The sequence below is a fragment of the Manacus vitellinus genome, unplaced genomic scaffold, assembly GCF_001715985.3.
Source record: "Manacus vitellinus isolate BGI_N305 unplaced genomic scaffold, ASM171598v3 scaffold_4_pilon, whole genome shotgun sequence".
Taxonomy (NCBI): domain Eukaryota; kingdom Metazoa; phylum Chordata; class Aves; order Passeriformes; family Pipridae; genus Manacus; species Manacus vitellinus.
In genome coordinates this window covers 5,022,824-5,044,443 of record NW_021940604.1, presented here as the reverse complement: position 1 = coordinate 5,044,443, position 21,620 = coordinate 5,022,824, and the positions used below count along the sequence as shown (strand labels likewise).

At 40.8% G+C, this 21,620-nt stretch overlaps 1 protein-coding gene across 2 annotated transcripts in view; it reads left to right on the top strand.

Moving 5' to 3' along the window:
- The first annotated feature begins 3,530 nt into the window (after positions 1 to 3,530).
- The window catches only part of CNKSR3 (CNKSR family member 3), a 57,907-nt gene continuing 39,817 nt past the window's right edge, over positions 3,531 to 21,620 (top strand). Inside the window, exon 1 of one of the 2 annotated variants that reach the window (XM_029962713.1) lies at positions 3,531 to 3,674. In XM_029962713.1, the coding sequence (XP_029818573.1) occupies positions 3,533 to 3,674 (142 nt within the window). In that variant the 5' untranslated portion in view covers positions 3,531 to 3,532. Of the gene's footprint in view, positions 3,675 to 3,981; positions 4,043 to 21,620 lie in introns of those variants that run through there. The other variant, XM_018078079.1, reaches the window with a different exon arrangement.

Here is a 21,620-nt window from a genome sequence, read left to right as displayed (position 1 = left end):
TCAATTTTTACAGCTTTCATCTGCTAATATTAAATAATAAATCTTAAGCCTTTCATGAATGATGTAATGAAAATGTAATGTAATGTAAAACTTTCTTAGACCATGTTTTGCCAAACAGCATAATCATCCCTTCCACTCAAAAATATGAACTGCAATATGCTGACCCCTCTAAAAAAATTGATTCAGTAATAAAAATAACTTTTTGTGGCCCTGAACAGAAACCACACTTTTTGAACTTGGTATGTGACCTTTGGCTAAACACTTGTTTATTCATCCCTCTAGAGATGAGTAACAGCAGTTACCTCTCAGAGAAAGAGGCTTAAGACTCAAACCTGCGTTCATGCAGGCAGGGAGCTCTGCAGCTGTGCAGTGCTGCTGCTGCCTGTGCAAATATGTACAATGCCATGGGACCTGGGCCATAGCTCTGGTGGGTGGTAGTAAGTCTGGCAACAGGCAGACTGCAATGCAGTAGCCAGGAGACACATGCAGCAATGGATGTGAAGAGATAATCCAGTCCAAACTCACTAAACTCTAAACTGTTCAAGGAATTTTGGTGTGTTTGCTCTGTATCAGCAGGTTTTGGGCTAGATCAACCATAATCTCTCACCCTCATGCTAGTTTAAAATTTGTTGTCCACTTTGGTTACTTTGTCAAGAATGTGACCATCTATCTATCAAGCGAAATTTGGATCTATGCGATGAGCTGGTGATATTGAAATCTAAGGTCTAAGAAAAGGGGTCAACAAGACTGTGTTTAAATAAAATGGTAAATGCAGTGTTAAGCCAGACTAGAGTCAATCCAGCTGCTGAAATGAATCTAAGTCTTTCCAATGATTCAAATACACTTTTAAAATTTTTTTTTCTTGAAAGGATAATTTATGCCAGCAGACTTTCTGTTATAAAGAATCATCTGACCTCCTTTTGTTAATCAGCTGCCAGGATAGAAACCTGAAGGTGACAAACACTGTGTAACTTCCTCTACCAGCCTGACAGGGTATGGCTGTGGATTTATGAACACTTTGTCATTCTGCTGGGGTGATGGGAAAGTGCAGGGTGCTGCATCTATGACTCTGAAACCATGATCCTGGTCCATGGTGAGCTCTGTGTTGTCAGGTTGCCCGTGCAAACTAGCCTGATAGCCCTTTGAAAACCTGACCTGAAAGAGGAAATAAAGAGAAGGAAAAAAACCAAAATAGGGAATCAACAAACAATTGGTCTGAATCTCCTTATCAAATCACTTTTATCACTATAAAATTGTAACAAAAGAAAAACTAACTCACAGAGCATCTAAAGACTTGCAAAGGAGCAGTGTTATTTTTTGATTTGGCGTTGCTAGAAATCAGACAGAGGTTTTTTTTTATTATTATTGCTTTTGTCAATGAGTATTTTTTTTAACAAAAATACCTTATTCTGTAAACAGAACTTCTAATTGCATTATTCCAATTGACTACTAGTTAATCTCATCTCAAATAGACAAGTTCGAGATGAAGAAATCACGAGAAAAATCAACTCAAAGGCAGTTGCAATCTGGGTTTGGAAAAAGTAGCACAGGTAAGCAATATGGCTGCAAATCCCTTTGAGTAACCATTGACACATTGCCTTCCCCAGTCAGTCCCATTTTATGTGTCCAGAGCAGGCTGTAAAGCAGTTGGTATGGGAGGATATCATGTAATAAAAGAACAGAGAGTCACTGCAATGTTGTCTTGCTTAAAAAAATAAATGGATTTGTCATTTAGAAAATTACAAAAAATATTAAGAATTAATAATGGAATTGTTGGATTGGCAATTTGCTAGCAAGTGACCATCTCAGCATGCCTTACTCACTAAATATGGTACTTATCTGATCCAAATCAGGCAGAGGGACTGGCCCAAGATGTGTGACAGAGAAGGATGACAGCAGATGACTGCTCCAAACACCAACCGGGAGAGACATTTGCTTTCCAGCCCGCACTGTTGGGAAGTGTCATGTGTAGTTAAGACTGAAGCGTTGTTACATTAACCCTTGTGAAACCATTAGCAGGGCACATAGCAAGGTCCATCTGTTTACTCAGGCCTCTAAGAGGGGGGAGAGTTGCTTTTCGGGTGTTCTTTAAGCATGAACGGCACACAGTTCAATGAGGAATTAGGAAACTTCTGGTTGTTGTACCAATATTAAAGCTGTGAGGAATTGCATTTTAATCTTTCAAGTAGGCAGAGAGGTTAGCTGATAGGCTTTATACTTCACAAACTAAAAAGTAAATAAATAAATCAGCTAAAATGAGTTGACCTTATAATAAAGAACTAAAACTACACTTTCAATCACTATGTAACAAAAAGAATGAACAAATTATTATTTTTTAGATATACATGCAAAGAGATAATTTTTTTTAAACTACTGATTCCCAAAACTAGAACTAGAATTAAAACTCTTCCTGATTCCATGCAGGAGCCTGCAGCAGTGTGTGTGTCAGAAGGCAGCTGTTTGTGCCATGGTGGGAAAGCTGGGTGCTGCACCTCTGGGTGCTGCACAGCCATGCACAAAACTGACAGCCGCTGTCCCAAAGAGCTTACATTTCAAGTACATGAGTAGGGATAACAGATGGATAGAGATGAGAAATGATGAAAACAATGGGATACTGGAAAGGCTGAAATCCCAGCTGCTTCCTCGGTCTCTAATATTGCCAAGTTAAAATTTCACAGTCTTATTGTCACAGCAGAGTTTACTCTGTTTTTTCCCACTGAGGAAGAGGAGCAGTAAGACCTTCGTGCATGTTACAAAAGGGCTTCAGGCTGGAATTTGCTGCTGAACCAGATAGTATTGTGATAGACCCAATAAAAACTGGTTTCTCCACGTCTCCTGTCGCTGCTTTGTTAATGGAAAAGTGGTTGTAGGCAGAGTTACATGCTCAGTGGTACAGAACGGTGGAGGTTGGTGTGCTGGGTACACAGTTTGGAAGTCAGCCCTTTAATCTCTGAGCAGGGGCTAGCTTTCAGTGGAAGCTTACATGGGCTTCAGGAGGCAGACAGGACACAGTGACACATTTCCCTTGAGGAAAGCGAGCCTGAGATACAGCTGATGGCTTAATACAGCTCCCAGCCAAGAGCAGCATGGCAGAAGTAACCTCTTACGGTGAAACGGCCTCCACACCCAAAGACGCTTTAAGAGAGGGATTCAGAAATAAAAACCCCAAATGCCAACACTGGGACAAGTGTGGTTGAAGGCAGTCCTCAGTTGCTGCTAAGCTTGCCACAAGGTTGTGACTCAGAGCCACCACTGAGGCGGGGTGAAGCGCCCGGCCGCCGCTCCACCACACGGGTCGGCCGCCGCTCCCAGGCAGGATGCTGGGAAAGCTTCCGAACCGCCGCTCCTCTCCGGACCTGTTGGAGCGGGAAGCCCAGGAAGTTTCTCCTCGGCACTTTCCCAAGCAAAGAGCCGGCTCGGGGCGGGCGGGGTCACAGGCACTTGGGGGGCGAGCGGCCAGCGGGGCGGGCCGCGGCCCGGGCCGGCGGGAGGAGGGGACCGGGAGGGGGCGGCCGGAGCGGCCGCCGCCGGGATGGGAGAGTGGCGGGGGGCGAGTCCGCGGCCGGAGGAGCCTGGCTGCGGGTCGGTCGTGGGGGCTGCTGCTGGAGGGGCTGAGCCCGCCATGGAGCCGGTGACCAGGTGGAGCCCGAAGCAAGTGGGTGACTGGACTAAGGGTAAGAGGGCGCCGGCCCTGGGCGCCGGGGGAACTTTCCGGCGATTGGCTCGGGGGTGCCCCGGTGCCGCCGCGGCTGCTCTGCCCGGCGGGCCAGCGGGCCAGCGGGGCCTCGGCCAGCGCTAGCCCCAGCGCCAGCCCCAGCCCCGGCTGCGCGGCCGCGCCCCCGGCTGAGCCCCGGGACTGCCCGGCGTGGCGCTCGGGAGTCGGCGGCTTTCCGCGCCCTCCTGCCTTGGCTCCCTACCTGTTCGTGCGCTTGTGCCTGCTTCGCCTTGTGGTTTTGTTGTTGTTAAGTTTTGGTTTTGTTTTTTACATGGGAAAAGGGGAAGGTTTTGAAGCGAGTTTTGCAAGGAGGATGGCTGACTCGAGGTACGCGTATATACACTGGGGTCCTAACTCATGGCTCGGTCCCCTTCTCCTGTGCTTATGCTGGCCAGCTTGCTTGCATAGACAGGGGGTAACTGTGCTCCTTCAGGCAGGTAAAATCGCGGAATCGTAGAGGCGTTTAGGTCTGAAAAGCCCCACGTAAGTCAGCTTTCAGCTTCTCAAGGAAAACCCATTCACGGTTCGAAAAAACTTCAGGTTTGCAAGTTAAGCTAAAAGTTTATAAAGTAGCTCAAGGAAGCGAGGACTCTTAATACTGTTTAACGGTGCTGGGATTGAAACGCAAGACTCCCGCTCGGAGAGTTAAATAGCGGCCCCTTCGTCCGTTTGTCCGCCCGTCCATCCTTCCCACCCCTCATCTCTCGCATGTATGCTTGTGTCTCTCCCTCCCCCGCCTACTAAAACTTCCTCCTCTGCTTCGAGGTTTGTTCACAGTGTTGACGTAGCTGCGAAAGCCTCAGCGAGACCGAGGTGTGGAGCCTGCCCGCCCCTGCGCCCGGGCCCCGGGGTCTCTGATGGGACGGAGGCGGCGGGACCAGGGGTCTTCGCTCCTGCCGTGGGGATTTCGGCAGCGTTGGGTGTTATCGGGTCTCTCTTTGAAGGCAGATTAATCCTCCTGCTGTCAGTTCTGGTTGGACCCTGCTAGTGCTTTCCGAATGACGATTGGGGTATTGCTGTTGCAGTTCCCGCTCTACTGGGAATGAACCAAAAGGGAAATAAAGCTATGAATTAGGTGAGGGATTTATGACTTCTGAAGTGTACGTCTCCTTTTCTTGTAGGACTAGATTTAGCGTGATCCTCTTATGTTACACAAAGTATTTTCACAGGCGTCGTTGGAGTTGAAGTTGATGAGAAGTTAGGAATGTTTTCAGAGGTGAAAGTTTCCTCGCATAAGAAGCGGCATTTACTTACAGCAGCCATTACTGCTCTGTCTCAGGACCATAATGCTGATTGGAGTGCATGCCTGTGGTCAGCACTTGGCAGTAGTGCGGCTCAAAACTGAGGCAAATTTGGAAAGCAGACTCATGTCTTCAGACAGAGAGAGATGGATACTCCCAGCCCTCCTGAGAACGTGAACATGTGCGTGAAGGAGCCGGTGCCAGTGAGGGACCTTCCAAGTAGCCTTTGTGAGGAGAGAATTCCACACAAACGTGCTGTGAAGTTATGCGTTAACATATAAATAACTTCCAGAGAAAGATCTCTCTCCTTTTTCCTTTATGCTTGGTATTGGTTTAAACAGGAGTGCATTGTTCCAATGTAATAAGCCTTTTGCTTTGGTATGTGCAATATTTATATAAAGCTTTTCCCTCATTGTATTTTTTTCTCTTGGGTGCTGAAAGTTGGTTAGCTTGCCAGATCAAAGAGTAAACCTGCTAATCATTTTAAAAGCCTTTATTATACTTAAGCATGCTTGGCTTCCTTTCTTGCATAATTTATTTTACTCGCAGGTTCCTTGAACAGGTAACTCTTTAGCTGGACCCTAAATTAGTGTTATGGAAAATGATTTGAGGGCTGGCCGTAGTTGGGAGGTGGGTCTTCTGACTAATGGAAACACGTGTCCTTTGAAATGTAAAGAAATAAATTGAAGACTGCTGATGACTTTTGTTTGTGCTGTTGTTTTTCAGTTTCTGGGTAAGCTTTCGACCTCTTTGGTGCACAGAGTCATTTTATGTCACTCCCTGCATGACAAGACTGTAATAAAGAAATGAGATGTGGAAAGTTTTTCTTTATGGTTCTGCTTTCATCTCTGCACATTAAAATAGACACTTTAATAGTTAACTAACAGCCTTATTAGCACAATGTTTCATAGTTTATTTTTAATCTGAAATAGCTTTTTACTGTGTAGTTCACAACCACTGGATTTCATGTTTGACCAAGACCAATATTCTGTATTTTACCTTATGAATACTACATTTAATTCTGAAGGTTGGTTTTATAAAACAAGCGGTTGGAGGGGAGCTTATGCCATTTGCTTTCTTGCACATATCATCTCTGAAGAGTGATACCGTGATCTTCACTGAACTGGTCAAACTCTAGGGTAAGGTATTTGGCTGGTGATATCCACTACCAGTAGTTAGTGCTGTGGTACCATGGAGATCTTTTTTAGGGGCATGACGTAAATAACTGTGGTGGGATATGCCAGCTCTCAGTAGGGAGATTGGTTTTGCAGATAATGATTCTTGCTTATCATACAATGATAAAAATATCTTGGAGAAATATAGAGGGTGGTGAAAATTAGTGGTCTCAATCTGTTTTAATGTTCATCGTGAAACTGAGAATATTTGTCTAGGACCTGTTTTTTCCCTCCCTTCCAAATCTTTTTACAGTCAAACTTTGATAAATTATTTTTAATAACTTTTCCAAACCAGAAAAAATATGGAAATTTCCCCCTGTTCATAAAACAAATCCCTGAAAGTAAAATCCTAAAGTAGGCTGTATAACTACTTCTGGACAGCTTATTTGCTCTTGGTCAACTTACCTTTTTTTTTTTTTTTGTTTAGTCATTTGGAACTAACTTTTTTTTTAACAAGGTAATTCTTATTCTGATGAGTTTTGCTCTGTGATTTTGAGCTGTTCACTCCTTGGTAAATACTGTAAATAGCATTTATGTAGAATTTAAAATAGAACCTATCAAAAGTTAGTAAGCAGAACATAAGTATATATTTGTAGTCAGGTTTAAAATAAAAAGTGCTCTGTTCATTGCTACCAACAAGAACTGATACAAAACACAGTTGCTTGTTTTCTCTTGCTAACTCAGACTAGAGTGCTGCTATTTTTTGTGAACAAGGGTGTTTTTTCTGGCACGGTGCACTGTATTGTCACTAGTGGGCTGTGCAACTGGTCTAGTTAAATTGAAGCTGCAGAGGAAGAGTTGTGCTTTTATTGCTAGCAATTTTCTTTGTACATGAAGCATTTATCAAGCTTTGACCAAGGATGTCATAACTTTTTAGCTACAGCATCAATGTTTGAAAACTATACCTGATTTTTTTTTTTTTCTTAAACACCACCTCAATTTCTGTCTGGAAGGAGTGATGATGTAGTTTTAGGTTTCTCTTCCAGTGCAACAAATTCAGATAGTATTTAGAGGTCATATTTAGCCTTGAAAAGGTACATATTTGGCTAGGATGCTGTGATGATTTACTTCTGGCTGGATTTATGCTCTTTAAACAATATTGTCTGCACTGTTTTCCTGACTATACTGAGAAGATGTGTTTGGGTCTTGATTTTTTTTTTTTTTGAGTTGGTGGTTCTTGTTGAGGTATAAGCTAACATCTGGATGGTGTTGCAGTTGACCTGTGGTCTTGCTTCTGTGCAGTCTAAGATGCCTGGGGGCTCAAAGCCCTCACCTGTATCTTGCAGCACTCCCTTGAGTGCCCACAAGCCTGAATTCCTCCAGAACTCCTCTAGAGGTATTCCAGGAGTTATTCAGGTGGTTGTGGAGCAGGTGAGTGGCCATGGAAGTTGTAGGACATCTGTAGTACACTGCACAAAAGTGACTTAGTTTTACTGGTGCAGCAGCAATTTGAAGGAGACAGAGGGATCTGATGATGCAGAGAAACTTTTTCAGGCCTCGGAGTCCCCTGGCTGCTGGAAACCCCTCAGCTACAATCATCCCTCAAAAGATGTGAGGAAGACGAAAGCTGCATTTGGCATAGAGGCTCCTGTGTGAGAAATGTCACCCTTGCTAGGGAACATCACTGTGCCTCCTCTTTGTTTGCTGTAGCCTGATCTGTCTCTTCCCCCTACTCTCAAGCCTCACATACTTATGTGAGTTGTAACTTCAAGCCAAATTTTACACGGTAAGAACAGTTTGACGCGCTTGTGGTTTAGAAGCCTCTGTTGTTGTGAGGCTCCATTACACTCTGGCCCTTGTCGCTGTAGCTGTAGTCTCGGCTGGCTGGGGATCACGCGTCTGCTTTGGCCTCCTTATTGCACTCCAGGTTCAGTTATTCCCTTTCTTAGTAGTTCAGGAACATTACTTATTCCTGCATCTGTTATGTCATGAAATGCTCAGATTTCCATTCCTGGTAAAGCTGTTGGACAACTACACTTATAGGTATGCCTGGGAGAAGAGGGAAAAATATGCTAATTTATTAATAGTTAGCAATTAATCGTGAGGGTCTGGTGTTCTTTTTTTAGAGCTATCTTGCTTATCCAGGGAGATTTCAGCAAGGTCAGTTGTGTTAACTGTGTGGGCTGGGAGCTGCAAACCATAGGTGGATTTTAGAAACAGCTATGGGTGATGCTTAGGATTGGAGTTATTTTTTTAGCCTTCCTTTTTTTTTTTTTTTTAGGCACTCTCAAATTAATGCTATGGGGTTAAAATTATTTGGGAAAATCTAACACTAAGAAACCTCCTGGTTATTTTTTAATACAGGAGTATTTTCCTTTCAGTGGGGAACAGCAGGGAGAGCTGCCCATAACTGGGGCAACAGAAGAATCCCTTTCATCTGTTTTCTTGGTTACTCAAAAAATACTCTATATGAGTGTTTGTTAAATAGAACAGAAAATAGTATTGAATAACCACTCTTTGCAGATCTGAGCTGAAATTCTGAATCTAGCTGGCCCATAATGTTCTACTAGCAGAAGGTGAATATACTACATACATCTATTTATACTTATTTGTGGGCTGAAACAAAGTAAAAACTTGCACAACAAGCTTGTATTACTGCAGTCTTAAAATTATTCTTGCGTTGTCATTAAGATCAGTGAATGCATATGAAAAAATAAATCAAAGTTGGCCGCTGTGTTCACGTGTTTAGATCATGATTTCGTGGTTTTTGCTGTGTTGCACTTTCTTGAGCTGCTTGTGGGTTGTGATTTTTTTCCCCCCCCCCTTGATCTTTTCATGTTCACAGTCAGCTCTGTTTATTTGCCATTAAGTTGCTGTTCAAACTACTTTAACTAAACATCAGAAAGTCTAAAAGTTGAATGCTGTCAGGATAATATCTGGAAAAGCAACATTTTAAATGCTAAAATCACAATGGGCATTAGTGGAAAATTGATTGCAACTTTATAGAAGAATGTAGTGAAACTGATAATAAATTTTAGGTATGCAGTGTTCAGAGCAGAGATGCCTGCTCAGGATTAACCAACAAAAGCTGTAAAATGGTATGCTCATGAAGAGACATTTCTTCTAACTGCTTATCCAAAGGTGCAGAGATTGGCCAGTGGGTAGGTTACTTTTTTCCTTCTTTCTTTAAAACCTTTCCTTGAGGGACAGGAAGTAATTTGTATCTGTTGTTGGAGATTTCTGTAGAAAAAGCCTCATGTTTGATGAAATATTGCTCCAGATTTTCAGAACTCTTGTTATGTGTTCATTCCTTGTACTTCCACCTGGGACCCCATGTTTTCAGCATGTAAATCTTCTTGAAAGCAAATCATGCCTTCCCGTTTTTTTGCTGTTTAGCACACTGCAAGAGCTAAGGAAAGGCAAAGTGCAGGACACTGGATGAAAACTATGTTGAAATTTGTAATGATGTTTTGTTTTCTTAAGTAAAAGACCTAAGCAAAAAGCTGTTACCCAACACGTGGTACTCAATGATTTGCAATTATGAGTGATGTATGTCTATAGCCTGTTTTCAAGTATTCAGAAGTATGTGGGTTTTTTTGGGTAGTGTTTGTTTGTTCCTTTTGATTTCTTAAATCTAAATTTTTGGATTGCTTGATTTAAGTAATAGAGCTACTTCTATGGATGTCAGACACATGATGACTAGTGGCAGGAAATTGCAGAAGAGGTGGCAAAACTGCTCAGTCTTCGGTTTGCTGTATCAACTTAGAACAACATTTTCACTGATAGGGAAGCTTCACACAGAAGGTGTGTTCATGAATAAGTCTAAACAGTACCTCTGTGAATTAAGTTGAAAAAGTTGATTATAGTTGTATTTTTTTCCATAGAAGTGATGATAGTGGTTTTCCTAATGGTGTCACACCATGGTGACACACAATGGTGCCTTGTCTTCCACATACCCAAAATATATAAGTGCTGTCAAAAGGAGGAGTTAGTGGAGCACTGATGATTGCAAGGCACAGTTGAGGAGTTAATAGAACTGGGGCCTCTACAGCAACCTCTCACATACTTATGGTAGTTCTTCAGCACCCAGTTGCTTGTTGTTGTGAGATTGCCCAAGACAACACACTAAAATCAGTAAGAGATAGGAGATTAAAATAAAAATGCTGTTTGACCGTGTATCTCTGACTGATGTTAGGCATAGTATACAATCCTTCTGTCATTTGAGCTCTCATTACATGATTGAGATGGCTTTGGAGTCTTAGCCTTTCATTCAGATCCCTGGGCCATGCTTCCTCTGCATGAGGAAATTGCCTGTAGGTTTCCATATGCCCGCCTCCAACTTTTCAGAGTACAAGCAATAACATTTTACAGCTTGGAGGATCTGCAGGAGGTACTTTGAATCAGCCTGATCTGTTTCACTGGCTTTAAACATTCACTACCTATTAAAATAGATATTTGATGAAAATTAGCTGCATTTCATAATACCATAAATATCACACACACCGGACAAAACCAAGCATCTGTTTTTAATTTGGTGAGATCAAGTCGCTGACCTTCAACTTTGGTCTAAAGTCATGCATTCAGCATCTGTCTGAATTCTGTTATAATACTGCATCCGTGTTGTGTTAAAGTAGTTTCTTACATGTGTTTCTCTGAAATACCCTTTTATATGAAGAATGTTTTTTATCACTGTAATGACAATCTTTTTTTTTTGACTGTTTCTTATACTAGTAGTTAGGTGTAGGTAAGCAAGGTGTATGGTGTGCTGTTGCAATCAAAGCTCTGTGGCATAAGTGTGATCTTATCTTGCTCTTTGATCAAAGGGAAGAACTTAATTAGTGCTCATTAAGAGCTAAGGCTTCTGCTAAAGCAAGTGTTGGTACATGCTTCTAGGCTAATCATCCTGATGCCTCTGTCTTGTGTGTGCAAAATGAATGTTGCTTAGGTTGCCGTCCTTTTATCGTTATCTTTCTTTATCTCACAGAGTCTTGTTCATTTAAAATGAAGTTCGTTGGGTGAATGCTTTATGAAAAGGTCTGCAATATGCCCATTTTGTCATTAAATAAAAGATACCTCATCTGATACAGGTGATTTCCAAGCCAGAAGAGAAAGACAGGGCTCAAGGTCTTGATTCCTTTGGATATATTACAAGTCTAGTGGGCCAGTGAGGCAGACTGGTTTAAGGGCTTCTGTTGGGCTTTCTAGCTTCTGTAGCTTGTAAAAGACCCTATCTAATAAGAGAGTATTTCTGCCTTCTGTTGTGATATTACTGCTATTGCCTGTGCCAAAGATGTTTTGTTCTGAGCTGTGGGTCTTGGCAGTACTTTTTTCCTCCTCCTGAGCTAGCATCGTGGAAGAGCTCTGTCCTTGCTGTGATGGCCAAAAGGCAACCCTTTGGTGACAAGTACACATGTAAATAAAAGAATGAAAATCTATCAGTTTGTTTCATTGGGACAGCAGTATCATAACTTCAGTGCCTTGAAAATTTAATTTAGAGTTGGCTGCTATCCCACTGCTGCAGGAGGCAGAACGCTGTACCTGGACAGGTATCTTAGCACTGCACTGCTGAGAAGATGTGTGCTTGGCCATGGGGAGGGGAAGGGGGAAGGGAAAAATAAGGGATGAAGACTTTTTTTCCTCTCCCCAGCCCTAGTATGTAGGACTTGCCCTGAGTAAGGAGGGCTCTTGAAAACAAGTTCAGACATGCCTGAAGATTGTGTCCCTGGTCTAGGGACCAGGGGATGGAGTTGTGCCCAGAAAGTATTGCAGAGGAAAGGTGGGAACCTAGTGAAATTTTTATTTTATTTTTGTTTTCCTCCCCCGATTATTCTAGTCATGATATGTATTCTAGTCATGATATGCTTCACTCACCCATCCTTTGCAAAGTGTAGGATTCTGTTCATATTCTGTTAGTTTCACCAAACAGAATTTTAGAAGTATTATGGCAAAACATTAGATTTTACTAAATTGTTGGCATTCCTCAGGCAAACTGTGGAAGAAAGAAGAGACCAAAGATAACTAGGCTATAAATTCTGTGTGTTTGTATTTTTTTCTTCAAAGTTTGTAGTATTTCATGTAGTATTTGGACTTGGGCTGTATTTACCAGAGGGTGTATATTTCACCTCTTGTGAAATATAATCCCTATGTCAACATAAAAATATTGTCATCTTTCCTTGTATTTTGAAAGAATCCTTCATCTTTTCTCTTAACTCACGCTATTTTAGGCAACAACACTAGATAAACAAATCTATGTGTGATTGAAAGAAGAACTTGGAAATCAAACCTGCCAATAACATTTTTATTTCTTGCTGGTTTATGTTTTACCCCATCATAATGTTAGGCATCACCACATTAAAAATAGTTAAGAGCATATTTTGCCCTCTGTTATGTTTATAATTTAAAGATAATCTTGGAGGAACATGTGATATTGGTATTTGACTGGGAGTGAGTTTTCATTGCTTATTTGTAAAGGTAGGTGTGGGTTTGATGATGCAGTGCCAAAGCTGGATCATTAAAATGGACTGAGATGGATGCTGTGCTTACTTGGCAGGTTCTTGCTGGCAGTAGGTACTCTGAGTAGTGGGGGGATCTGTTTTTGTGCTTGCTCTTTTGATAGTTTCATGCTTATTAAATGTTTTGTTCCTTACTGCTTTATGAGACTATGTGTACCAGAGTGATGCTGACTGGTAGGATTCTGATTAGTTGTACTTGTATTAAGGTTTTAAAATATCAGGACAAGATGACTGGAGCAGAGCCTTGAGAAACAAAGCTTCTGGAAGTTGATGAAATGTTCTTTTGGCGCCTTATGTAATTCTTGTCTTGATTTAAACTTAACGCATCATCACAGAGTCCCTGCTGTTAGAGTCTTTATTCTTTCAACACATCTCTCAGTAGGAATTTGCTGTTATTTTAAAAATAAAGATTTGTGAGAAATTTGGGATGTACCTACCTTACATAGTACAGGCCCAACTAACCTGAAGTTGGTTATCTATGTAGTAGAAACTGTATCAGTGTGATTGTATTGGCTGTTTTCGGCTCCTAATGCACTTGCGTTGCTTATAAAGTCCCAAAACGTCTGTTTGGGCTATTTCAAGAGTCCACTTATGGCTCTGCATTGTGGGGCTTGTGGTAAAAGAAAGTGATTTGCCACTGGTCATACAGTGGATGACATTCAAATGGGGATTAAGACATGATTAATTTAGATGTCTGTGCTCCTGTTATAGTCACTGGAGCTTAGAGAATGGCTCAGCAGATCTTGTATTCAGTGTCTGTTTCAGGGGGAGTTGAATCATCCTCTGGGCTCCACTGAGTGCTGAGTAGGTCTCTATTGAGTATCCTGGGACTTCAAGCATGGCAGTTGCCAACTGGGTCCATCCCATGACATCTGCAGCAGAGGAAGAAAACCTGTGGGTCCTGGTTCAGTGTTGTATTGACTGGATTCTCCTTTCTCCAACAGTCACCTGAGAACTGCTGGGGTGCAAGGGTTCATTAAAAATTACGTGTATGCTTGCTTGAGAAAAAAAGAGTATTGCTGCATTTAACGTTGTTGGAATACTATTAGTCAACAAGCATCTGATATACAAGAGTTGTTGAATGTAATCAGTGTAATCTGTATGTTGCAGAGCTGTAACTACATCTTGTGCTGGTCATCATCTGATGAAAAATTTGGTATATTTTAACACATAGTTCTTAAAAAATTGCATGAGAGTTATAGCAGATGCCAGTGTGATAATAACTGATGACTTCTGGCCTTTCTAGTTTGCATTGTCTTCAATCAGTGGGCCACCTTGTAATGCTACGTAGAAGGATGAGCAGCAACACATATTACTGCATGAAAAGGAGGCATCTGACAATTATAGTAGAATTGGGGGTAGCTGATACTTTTTAGATCTTTATGGTATATTTATAAACACTTGGTGCAGTCTTCTGGGGCTACTTTGGATCTTTTTACAACAGAAACCCCCCCTATCTTAGAGTGCTACTCATGGTGGGAAATGAAATGGAAAATTATGTTTTCCACTGATGTTGCTGCAAACCTTTGGTGAAGTAACTAGTCTTGTATATTTTGGGAAGCTGTTTAATATTTTACCTTCGTAGACCACATCATGGTGGTCCTATGCTAGGCATGCCTGGAGACTTTTGTTGAGCTGTCATTCACAGAAGTAATAATTTCCAAGATTGTCAAGTTGTATGTACACTTACAGGTTTGCTCAAATTAATATGTCTTGGTTGTTGCAGAATACTTAATGGACTGTGTGGTTTCTAGAATATGTATAATTGAGCATAATGCATATAATTTATTGTCCAATATCATCCTCAGTTTTCCAAGGGTTAAGAGAGTGTTGAAATAATATCTGGAAACTTAGTTAATTCTCTCTTGTGGCTTTACTGAAATATATTTTTCTTTTTAATATTCCTTCCTATCATTGGGTGTTCTCAAAAATACGTTAACTTCTGAAAACTAGTTTTCTGTTAAGATTTAAACTATTTAAACTATTTTCGTTCTGCCTGCAGCATCCCCCTGGCAGCTTTGTTAGCCATGTATACATAGCACCTAGGAATGCTTCTGGCACCTAGAAATTATGCACTGTCTGGAAGCTGCACCAAAAAAATGTATTCTGTAACAGATCTTGGAAAAAAAAAAGAAAAAAAGGCCAAAACCAAACCCAGTTTAGCTGTGAGAAAGCATCAAATATCCATCAGTCAAACTGATTGACTTCCCTACAAATATCTGATGGTGCTTTGCTGTGGCTAAAAGTATCAGGGAGACTTGCTTGGAGCTTAGCAGAGGGTCAGAAATATCTTGATGCCACCCTATGAGGAGGGTAGGTTGTCTGCTTACACTCTTGCCTTTTCACCATCAGAAAAAAATGAAGATGTCAGATGGAGTGGCTGGAGTATGTATAGGGCTCTTCTCTGCCCTCCTCTGTTCTTTACCTTCTAGGAAGAAGGTAGGGCTCCTGGTCAGGTTGATGATATTTCGGACTTATGTGTGATTCAGACAGAGCCCTTGGTCAGCTTTGCCTCTGATGATCTTAAGATGCCTTTATTATGGTCGGGGTGTTGCACTTGAACTCTGATGAGATCTCTGCTATTTTAGGAAGTAGATTCATAGCTAGGGCTGAAAGGCAATGTGGAATAATGAAAATGCGTCAGGCAGGTAATTGTTTGAAGCAATTGCTTTAGATGTTTAAAGTGATAATAAAATTATGGAGAAGTTGAAAGATTTGGTGCTTGACTGCTCAGTTGACAAACCTTGTTTTTTGTCTCAGTCGTGATGTGCTTTAAAATGCCTGTTGTATTGGGTGCCTCAAGGCAGGTCTCTCCTGTTGCTGGGACAACATTATCAGCGTGTTTTGTTTTCCTAGCTAGGTATGTTAATCTTATCAGTGTTTTCTTCCCCCCTCTCTGCTGCCACCTTGATTGCCTCAAATGTATGCTGGCTGCTTTTGCTCTCAGAGATCTTTGTGACTAGGCCTTCTCCTAGCCTTGCCCGGCACATCTTCCCTCACCTGTTATTGGGAACCCAAGGGCTACTTTAGTGGAACACCTTTAAGCTTAATCCTTTTCATATTGCTGTGAAGCTCTCCAGAGCTGTCAGCTGTGGTGGCATCAGTCTCTATAGCCCTTTGCAGGTGAAGGGCAATGGCTGGTGCAGTGAAATGGTTGCCTGTCCAATGGGTTTGAGTGTCATTATCTGTCTTATGTTCCTCTCTCTTTGTTTTGAGCTCCTTTTGGACAAGAGTTGGGATTTCTGTTATTTGGTCTTGAGGCTCCTTTTACATCCTAGCACATTGGAAAGGACTTTCATTGCTATATAAAAATTCCTGATGCAAATGTTGTGGGGCTTTCTAATGTGAAGTAATGTATTCTCCAAGTAATGGCAGTGTCTCCTAGGAGAATCCAGTAGTGTCTCTGTCCATGATAGAAAGATGTATGCACCATCAGCATTTTTCTGTTAATGTCATTCAGCTTGCTGTGACATATTAATGTCATTAGCAGGTGCTGATGGCTGGCAATTCTCATATGCCTCTATGTATTCCTCCCTGATGACTGTTGGACTGTAAGATGCTAGACATCCGTGTTTCATAACAGTGTAGGAGGTTGTCATCCAAATGGTTGGCTATCTGGCAGCTACATCAGCTGTTGCGCTACAGCAGACTCTTCCCTGACTAGCTCATGGGTGTAGCAGTAATCACAGAGTTTGCAAGGGTGCATACACAAAGGAGAAGCAGCTGTGAGTAATGGACCTTGCTGCAATCAGCCAAAACAGTTCCACATGGTGGTGCGAGAAGGCAGCCAAACCAGATTAAAGGTATCACCCCATTTCTCCTTGGGAGCCAAGAGGCAGGCAGTTTTGCAATGTTTCTTCTTCTTCTACTGTGGGAACAGGCAACCGAGTGTTAATTGCTGGAGTTCAAGAAAAGAAGTTCTTGTGACTAATGAACTACTCCTTCAACCACAAAAACCTTTTAACTTCTAAAAGGCAAGCTCTTAATTACATGTTGGCCTTGGGCAAGGGGTTGTTACTTTGTATTAAGCACATAAAGTTATCAGGCACACAGGCTTCATGTACTAGACACATAAGTAATATAGAGTGTACTGTTACTGCTTTTGGAAAATTAAGTAACTTTGTGCTTGACCTGTTGAAGGATGGTGTTTGTTTCAGGGCCAGCAAAGGCTGATGATGAGTATAAAAATTACTCTTGCTGCAAAAATGTTGACCTATATTCCTCCTGGAAGAGCCATAACCTATTACAGTTGACAAGCCATGGAGGCAGTCACCTTAGGAGGCATGTTTTGAAGGGGATAGTGCTTTTGTGTTGCCTGTAGTCATTGTGTGAATACTGTGATTAATAATAATATTAATATTGCATGTGATTAAATTTTGTGCTCATACTTACTTCCATTTTATTCCTTTGGAAGAGTAATTATCTATGCTGCTGTGAAGTTCTTCTCAACAGTAAAGCAGATGGGCAGAGGTTTGGTAATGAGATATATGGACTAATGGAAGATCCAGCTCTAAATAAAATGGGTTGAAGGTTTACTTTTTGTCTCCAATTGGGATGGGTTGATTGTTTTTTGAGTTTTGCTTTGTCAGGAAGTTTTGCTGTGCAGTCTTCTCTAAAGGCTTCCCTTGCTGGAGGTTTCAGCATCGAGGTGGGTGGGGATCTGGCTGACCCCTCTGTCCATAAGCTCTCCAGGTCTGACCAGTTTCCCCCTCTAGGAAGAGGGATTGAGCTGTTGCTGTCAGCTCTGGTCTGCAAGTAAATACATGGTTTTGGTATCTGTGGCTCTCATTCCAGCATCTTTTCAGCAGGATTAGTGTGTGTGCTTGAGAGAGGGAAACAGTAGTTGAAGTTTAGTGTCTGCAGACCAAGAGATTGATGACAGTTTTATATTTGTCTGAATTGAAAACATTGGGAGTAAAATAAATGTTGTCGTATTTCATGAGTGAAATGGGATGGGATGTCTAGAGAAAGTACCTTCAGAATAAGACGACTTCTGTGTTGCCCTGTTTATTATATACTCATAATGCCCTTCTGTGGATTGCTTGCTTTTGAGATACTGCTACTTCTGTCAATTTGAAATAAACGGTAAGAGAGGAAAATAATGCAAAAAAAATTTTCTGCTTGCTGCGGTTGAAGCAGCATGACTGTTTAAAGGTCAGTTAAATGGTCTCTGTTGGGTGAATGTCTCCAGTGAAAACTTTCAATAGTATTATCTCATAGTCTTTCCTCTTGTGGCTGCATTTCCCTTTATTCCTGGTATTTTCCTGTTAATGTGATCTTTGCCAGGTGGTATTCTGTCACACTGGTCTTAGGTAGGAGTAGTCTCACTGTCTCATGGCTGTTTTATAAGTTTTCAGAGAGTTTTGGACTTTTTTCCCTCAGTAAAGAAGAACATGCTTATAGAAGTGACAAAGAGCAGCAAGCTTTTTTATTTTTTTAATTTTTAAAAAAATTTTTAAAATTTTTTAAACTTTTTAAAAATTATTTTTTTAAATTTTTTTTTTAATGGCATTAGCCCTTGTGTGGGGAGCCCTCATTCTTTTCCAGCTAATGGTAAACAGAAGACAGGAGTGCCTGGTGGCTTCTGTGGTGACAATAAGCAAATAGAATCATAGAATCAACCGGGTTGGAAGGGACCTCCGAGATCATCAAGTCCAACCCTTGATCCACTACCACCATGGTTACTAGACCATGGCACTAAATGCTGCATCCAGTCTCATCTTAAAATCCAATGTCTGATTACCCTCTCTGTAAAGAATTTCTTCCTAATATCTAACCTAAACCTCCCTTGGCAGAGCTTAAGACCATGCCCTCTTGTCTTACTGATAGCTGCCTGGGAGAAGAGATCAACCCCCACCTGGCTACAACCTCCTTTCAGGTAGTTGTAGAGAGTGATGAAGTCTCCTCTGAGCCTCCTCTTCTGCAGGCTGATAAATAAGTTGTTACTTCACAGTTTTCTTCTTATGACTCTCCATTACTTGTGCAGAGAGCACTGCTAGAGTTGGTGCATTTTCAGGAAGTTTTAGTGGAGAGAACATGGGGAAGGTGTTATTCTCTCAGTAGTGGTCTCTGTTTGGGGTTGTGAAGCCAGTTCTGGGTAAAGAGAGATTATCTGTCTGAGACACTTTCTTTGCTCTTTTGGTAAGTTCTAAATATCACTAATGCCTTTAATTTAGAAAAGAAACCTTCCCTCTTTCTCTTCCCCACCCCTTCCCTTCACTCACCATTCCCTACCCTCTGTAAGACCTAATGATTAACTTGGGTGTAAATAAGGTCACTACAGTGCCTGTAAGAGAAGAATAAAGATGAAGAGTGATCAAATAAGCTTCCATAAATCACCACCTTAAAAGTCCATCTCTGGACAGTTAACAAATAGGGATAGTCTCAGAGGTTAAAGAGGATCAACCTGGTTGTGTGTTCTCTCTTCCCTTACAAAGTATCACGCTAATGTATTACTTCTGAATTTGTTTCCAAATAGGTACTTTGGGCACAGTGAACAATTTCTTATGCTTTGGAAGTTTGAAAATTTGATCACTGAATGGAGTTGGCCTCACAGTACTAATCATGAGGCAGATCAACTTGCAGAAGTCCAAGCTGTGGACTCAAAGAGGTTATTTTATCTCTTTAGGTAGCTTGGAAATAAGGTGCAATAATACCTGAGATATAGTATTCATCCAGGAGAGAGGCTGCTCAGGCAACTTTAGGTTGGTCAAAACAAACAAATAACTGCATTTAAATAAAACTGATGATATTTCTTCTTTGGATGTAATATCTTTTTATTAGTAGGCAAACTGCTGCTTCTAAGCTTCCATGCCCTTCAGTTTCAAACAGCCTTTATGCCCATCAGATGACATTTTAAAAAAATAATGCAAATATTAGGATAAAGAGGCTAGGTTTCTTCCAATATTCAGTATTTCAAGGACAGGCAAGGCTTTGAAAATTTTACAATGCTGATGAAATATAACTTAATTCTTCTTTCTAGCCCATTCTTCAAGTATAATGTTAGTCACAGAGATATATAAAGCACGCAGTTTCACACAAAACCTTGTATTTACTGCTTCTCATTACTTATAGTCTTGGTACTGATTTGCAAAAAAAAATCTGAACACTAAGAGGATATCTGAGGTTTGGTTTTTTTTTTAAACTTAGTTGCTATTTGAAATGTAAGTAGTGGAGCAGCAAGTAGAAGAAAAATAAGAAATTAATTTCTAGGTGACCGTAGAAATAGAAATTGGGAAGTGGAGCATATTAGGTTTAAAAAAGGATGTAAAAATTATTGTACCCATTGTTTTTAGGACAGCATTTGCATCCATCTGTTTCTAGCCTGTTTTTCACGTGTTTCAGAGACTTCTGACATACCTTCCCCGCTCTTGCACTTTCTCTCATATGCCTTCATAACCTAGACAAGGGACATTGCATTGAAGAGTTATCTTCTGTTACTGGTGTTCAACTAAATAGAAATATCCTTGTGATTAAGTTCTTGGGGCAGCTAGAGCAGGTTCTACATTCAGGAAACTTTGATATCGTCTGAAGCATCAACATAAGTGTACAAGAAGTATAGGTGGGGTTTGTTTATTTATTTATTTATTTATAAAGAAAGCAACTAAGAAGAGTGAGGAAGAACAACTGGATTTGCTAGGAAGCTATGAGTGATGCAAAAGTTAATAAGTGACATTTTGGTCACTGCTTTTAATGCAACAGCAGGACAGTAGGTTAATTTTGGTGTTTAAAGTAATGTTACGGTTCAGGATCAGGGCCTTATTGTAAAAAATTGCATGCAGTCTCCCACAGGCACGTACACATGTAATGTGCTCCCAAAGGACTAAATTGTGTCAGCCATTAAGAATGCAAACCATTTATGGGATTTTTGTCCCTTCGTGCATCTGTTTTGCAAATACAGAACTCAAAGCCTTAAGAGGAGATAGTTCACTTAATACTCTCTTAGAATTGGGACTGTTAAGTGCTTATGTACCACTTTCACAAAAGTTATCCATTTAGTCTTACTTAAAATCCAATTTAGAGACTCTTTCCCTGTGGTTACTGTACAGCTGTTGGTTGACTGGTGTGAAGTTTGACAAACTGAAACAGAGAATTCAAGTAGTTTTTGGGATGCAGGAGAAATATAGTGCTTACAAGATGGATTAACTGTTGGGTTAACACTTTTTCTGCATGAACAGCTTGTCAGGTTTTAGAAGGTATCTACCAGGTTGTGCCTGTTCTAAGGGTTTCCTTTATCTACCAGTTCTCATCCTTTCAGCTATTGAATTTCTGTTAACTGAGACAAGGATGGGAATGGTGGTTTGTTTTTTTTTTTTTAATTTATCAATTTGTTTGGTATGAAAGCCAACCCTAATAAAAAAATCAACATAGAGAAAATAAGATATTTTGCTAAAACAAGCTTTAAAAGTAACATTTTTCTTAAAACAAAACAAAAAAAAAAACAACTAAAACCCATAAAAATTCATACCAACCAAACAAAAAAAACGCACCCAACTGTATAGGGGCATAGAAAAATCTCAGTACGAGGAAAAATTGATTATTCCTAAGAAATCAGTGATGCCATGTAGACAAAGAGAATAGTTAAATGCATGAAAATAATGAGCTGAAGAAGCATTACTTTGAAGTGTCAGTAGGCAAGATAACATAGGTGGAAATAGAGGTGACTATTCTACTCAGGTTAACTCTCTGTGAAACAGAAACACTTCCTCTTCAGACAACTTTGAATTTTTGACACCTTGAAATTTCATCTTGTGATGATGCTGGTATAAACTGTGTGTTACTGTGAATGCAGTAAAATTACAATTGAAATACCAAGACTCTATAAGTGAAATGGCTCATTGAGTTGTCCGCGAGTGCTCCCATGTCTAGTGCTGTTGTGAAAATTGTTTAAATTTGGTTGTGAATTACTTTAAAGTATAGTAATAATGAAGTTAGGAAAACGGAAAAGTACAGTGGTAGGGAGCTGCCTCTTGGAAAGTTTAACTTCATATGTCTGCTACTTAGAAAACTGGAGCAAGGAGATGTGAGGGTTGGAGTG